Consider the following 5374-nt stretch of genomic DNA (forward strand, 5'->3'; position numbering starts at 1 on the left):
AGGGCCAATAACACATTGGTGGAAAATGACTTTTTTGTTTGTAGCATTTCAGAACAGTAATACTTTATTGAAAGCTAAAATATTTTCGATCTCATTTTTTGTAAATGCTAGAGATAATAATAACATATTATAGTCTCAACCAAAGTTATCTGCAAAACAAATATGTTAGAAGATAAGGCAAAAGTGATTGAAAGATGGACTTCATTGGTCCCCAAAGAAACATTCTTAAGGGGCCCGTTTAAAATTGGGCGAAAGTAACAGGTTAGCATTGTCACCAGCAAAAATAAGGTTTTATTTAAAGGCTGGCCCAAGCATCTGTGGGATCCTGTGCAAAATTACAATTTTGGGCCCTCTATTTCTGCCAATGATATTTATTGCTGCAATCAAGAAGTCCAATGATTTACATGGGTATAATAAACTCACTGAAGCTCTGGCAGGGCCGTTTACGGTCCTTTTTTAAAAATGCATTATTTATTGTTACTGAAAGTAATAAAGTAAACTAGTATGTAGATATTTACAGTAAAAGTGTCATGGGATTTATGCCTCTGGCTGCAACATGTGCAATAAGAACCTTTAGTGCGGGAACAAAAATAGACAGATAAAATATCATTGGTAGATAAAACAATTAGTACAAAAATAGACATTATTTCAACAAATAAAAAAAACAAAAAACTATGGAGTTTATTTTTATTCTTCAAAAATAAGTTTGGTTAGTTTACACTGGTTATTCCTTGTCTGTGTGTCAGTCTGGCCCCATGAACAACCTTTTTTTTCCCACAAGAATAATTAATGATTTCTACATCTTTAAAATATATTGATGTAAAAAAAAAATCAAACAGCTTTATAATGAAATTGTGTGTTGTTTCTGTATTCATTAAAAAAAAAATTATTATTCTTGGGGAATTCTAGTTGATATATTGGGTTGTTTCTTTTGAATGCATCAACAAAAGAAAGCAAAGAGGAAATGTTGCTTTTTTTATTTCTCTATTAGTTCATTTTAGTTTTACTTTATCAACATAGCAGCTTTTATTAACATGTTAAATGATATACAATAAATATATTATATTATAATTATATAATATAATTTAAGCATGAATTATACCACTTTAGCGTTTTCAGTAAAATATCAGTCCAAGCTTACTTTAACACAAATAAAAACTACTTAAAATGTGCCTTAAAAATGCTGATTAGGATGTATTTGCTAGTGTACAATCAGTTACATTCCTGCCTTAAGGTAAATGTTGGGTTGGAAACTTTGGGTGTATCCTCTTTAACAGGCAACTTCATGTCTGCAATGCCTACACATACAGTAATGTTTAGTTTTCTGTCCATTAGTCTTGTTTTCTTTCTCTGGGGTCATGTTTCAGCATGGGTACCACAATAATTTGTGCATTTTATACGATTAAATAAATATTTGATTAATCTCTAATTGAAAAGAACAATGTAAAAAAAGAACTATAAAGCAAAAACAGGGGTGAAAACTATTGAAGAAAAAACGAGATGTCCAGTAACCTGAAAAAAAAAAACTTCCCTGGTGCTTTTGGTATACGCTACTGCCGCCCCCTTGTGGACAAAAGGGGATATTACATCAGGGCAACTTAAAGCAAAAATGTATTTCTCCAAAATTACAACAGCGATTTTTCTTCAAATTGTTAAATAAGTGGAAACTAGACTTACGGCAATAACAAAAATATTTACCTAAAAGTTAATAAAATGATCTGTTTTCTTTTTTTAAATTAATTTTAACAAAAACTTGTTAAATAAACCACATGATGACCATTTCTATAATAAAGCCTATTTACTAAAAAAACAAAACAATCAGGTTTGTATATTTAGTATTAATAAAGTATACATACTCAAAATAATGTTAATTGTTGTATTGATCTGAATACATTAAGTTAATTGTTGGAATTGGATAGTGGTAACCCTGATGCATAAATACATAAACCTGAAAATTATGTATTTTAAATAAATAAGCTATAATAAAGTCATTAATATGCATATTATAAATGCATCATATAACAAAATACTTGTTAATTGATGTGTTCTCTGCTTAATATTGCTATAAGCTTGCATTTAACCTACGTATATTATATGTGGAGCTTAAAATATATATATCGTATATCCTATATTAGGGCTGCAACTAATGATTATTTTGATAATTATTTTGATAATGGATTAATCTGTCGATCAGATAGTGAAAGGTTCCTTAAGGAAGACTTTATACAGAAATAAACCATGTCAAACTTTTTGACTTGTGGAGTTTTGGATAGAGCATATTGACAGAAGAGAATTTATTATTTATCTTAAATGTAAAATATTTATATATTTTTTTCACCATGGTATAACTGCTGCTCTAAGTGGGTTGCTACATATATATATATATATATATATGTGTGTGTGTGTGTGTGTGTATATGTATATGTATGTTTGTGTGTGTGTGTGTGTGTGTGTGTGTGTGTGCGTGTGTGTGTATATGTATAGCTGTATGTAGGTCAAGCAAAGTTAAGTTGATGTGGAAAAACAGGGTCACAACAACAAACAAGGTAATCCATAGGAGTCCGATGGGATTTGTAGTCCATGAAGTATACTGCATGTTTGCTAACATATTTACTGTACCGCTGTCGCCGGTCATGATTTACTATGCTTTGCACTGATATAAATCTATTTGGCTAATAATATAGACATATTGTGAGTACTGTCCTGTGTTAACCTGAGAAGAAAAGCCTGAAGGAAAGTCTCAGTGGACAGCAGCGCTGAGGCCGGAAGCAGGGCGGGACCTTCGCCCCTGTATAAACATGGCCGCCGTCAAGTCCTTCGCAGCGTCAGGTACTGCGCTGCTTTAACAGTTGGACTTTAAGGAAGTAGCTGGTGGGGAACTTATGCAGTAACAGGTGTAAAGAAAAAAATGTAGGCCATTAAGCGACGCATTTATCGATCTTTACGGTGATTTATCCGCGTGGGAGCGATACTAACAAACTTAATTTAGTAGTTTGCGTTAGCTAGCTAAACGAGCTAACGCCGAAGTCTTAACGTTAACTTCTGTCAACTTATTTTTAGCTAGCCACAAACTGACTTCTTATCGCCATGGAGGAGTGTCGTCGTTCACCCGGAGGAACTCGATGAATATTTCACACACGGAAGGTCTGGAATAAGTAAGCGACTGACTGAGGAAAACTTTCGGGGATTTATTTCCTTTCACTTGCTGGGGCGAAGCAATTGTTATTTTTCTGTTTGAGGACCAGTCACAGAGCGGAAAAACAATGTTTTCTGCCAAACCCATGAAACCAACCTTCAGGAGTTATCTTCCTCCTCCACAGGTCTGTTTGTATTCTGTCATAATTTTAGAAAGTTTACATTTTAAATGTCATGTGCTTAATTCGGCGTGAAAATTCTGCTGTTTACAGTAAGCTGAAGTAGTGGAATGTGTTGCTTTGTTTTTACACATCTTCCTTTTTTGTGCTTGGACTATCTTGGGACTTTTAAATTGAACGTGTTTTTTTTTTTTATTGCACTTTCACAGTTATTTAAAAGAAAGAGAACAACATATTAAAGTACAGGCATGTTTAAAAACCCATTCGTTTTTGTCAGTAAATGTTCCACGTGAATCAGACTATTTCCTAAAACATCAGGATCTAATGTTCTTCATTCAGTGGACAAAAAGTTGAAAAATATGCTATTTTTATGTTTATGAACTATTAAAAAGCATGCACGTTGGTGCACTTTTTCTGTGTGAAGTGACGCATAAGGAAACGTGAAGCAATTACTTTAATGTAGGCCTATAAACTGGGCTTTCACTCCATCCAGACACAGTATTCTGTTATTTTCTTGATTTAAAATAGTTTATGCCTATAGAAGCACAAGCATCTCCATCTTTTCTTTTTGTTAAAGTTATTATTAAAAATAATTATAAAAAAAAACTCTAAACAAAAGTTTTAGTAATTGATATTGGCAGATAAGGGCTCAAAGAAAAATATAAATGGATGTAAGCCAAGAAAAGTCGGTCAATCTCTATTTCTAAGATCTCCAAGTTGCTTTATATTTTTTTTTAATCAGGTGAGATAACTTAAGCTTGTATGCATACAGACTTTGTTCACGTTAGGAGTGAAACAATTTGATTTATCGATTGACAAATCATCAACTAATTTAGTAATCGATTAATCGTTAACTGGAGTATAGAGACTTTGAAATATGGCTTTAGCTGATAGAGCAATCCACTTAGAGCATTTACTATACCAAGATTGTAAACAAAACAAAAAATATAAACATTTTGCTTCTGAAATAAAAAACAACAACACTTCTGTCAATATGCTCTATCAACTCAAGTGGAAAAGTTTTCGTTAAGCTGAAAAAAAGCTGAGCTGGAAAATAATTCAATCAGTTGCAGCCCTAGTTCACCGTAAAACAGAAACCCTGAGTGATTGAATGAAAACTCCAGTTAGACTCGTTTTGCATACAGGTGTCTTGGTTTTCAGACACCTTAGATTAAGGGTTTGTTTACGTTTGTTTATGTATGTGTCTGGCAAAGGTTTTTCTATTTCTTTTCTTTTTTTTTTTTTTCTCAGAAAGATTTTTGCATCATGTAGCATATATATGTTAAAAAGTAGTACACTATTTCGAAGCTCACAGTATTTAAAAAAGGTGTTTAAGCATCACGCTGTAAACCATGTTGGAACAGTTTTGATAGCTGGATATTATAGATCCATAGTAGTTCAATGGTGTTCCAAGTTTATCTCTCATTAATCATGCTTTATTGATGTATTAAAAAAACAAGTACTGCACTTCTTTTTTACCTTTTTTTTTTAATGCTCGGAGACAGTGTTACTTTTCTTCCCTTTCTAGTTGTGAACATGGTCAAGAGTGATCACTTTGTAAACCCTAATATTTTGTTTTTGTCTCTGCAGACGGATTTGAAGAGCAATATTGAACCGCCAGTTAAGTTGGAACCCAAGTTCCTTCCAGGTTAGTTCTTTTCCTGTGTTTTCTGCAGAACTGCACCACATTTTAACCAAACAGCTTCTAGTTAATCTGAGACAAAAAAATTGGCTTCTTTTTTTTCCTGTACCATAAAACTCATAATAGGACATCAATCCTTGGCTTAAAAATGTTATCTAACTGTGCTGTTTACATTTAGTATTTACTCACGATCATCGCTGATTAACCTACCCCTTCCTGTCTTTGCTTCTTCGTTGTGGAAGTGAGATTCTGTTATCTGTTCTCAAGCGAGGTTTTAAGTATGGTCCTCTATCATTTCCCAAAGGCATTTCCTGAAACTTTTATCAAAACCCATCTAATTTCCTCTCTTTTGTTTTAGTTGCCAATCTAAAAATCAAAAATTGTGACCAAATTTAGCTTATTGTATCTGATACTAATC

At 32.8% G+C, this 5374-nt stretch overlaps 1 protein-coding gene across 1 annotated transcript in view; it reads left to right on the plus strand.

Moving 5' to 3' along the window:
* The first annotated feature begins 2809 nt into the window (after positions 1-2809).
* The window catches only part of mtmr10 (myotubularin related protein 10), a 19368-nt gene continuing 16803 nt past the window's right edge, over positions 2810-5374 (plus strand). The window contains exons 1-2 of the mRNA XM_015391832.1: positions 2810-3320; positions 4905-4962. Coding sequence (XP_015247318.1) covers positions 3264-3320; positions 4905-4962 — 115 coding nt within the window. The 5' untranslated portion in view covers positions 2810-3263. The remainder of the gene's footprint in view (positions 3321-4904; positions 4963-5374) is intronic.

The sequence above is a fragment of the Cyprinodon variegatus genome, unplaced genomic scaffold, assembly GCF_000732505.1.
Source record: "Cyprinodon variegatus isolate N-32 unplaced genomic scaffold, C_variegatus-1.0 Scaffold561, whole genome shotgun sequence".
Lineage (NCBI taxonomy): Eukaryota > Metazoa > Chordata > Actinopteri > Cyprinodontiformes > Cyprinodontidae > Cyprinodon > Cyprinodon variegatus.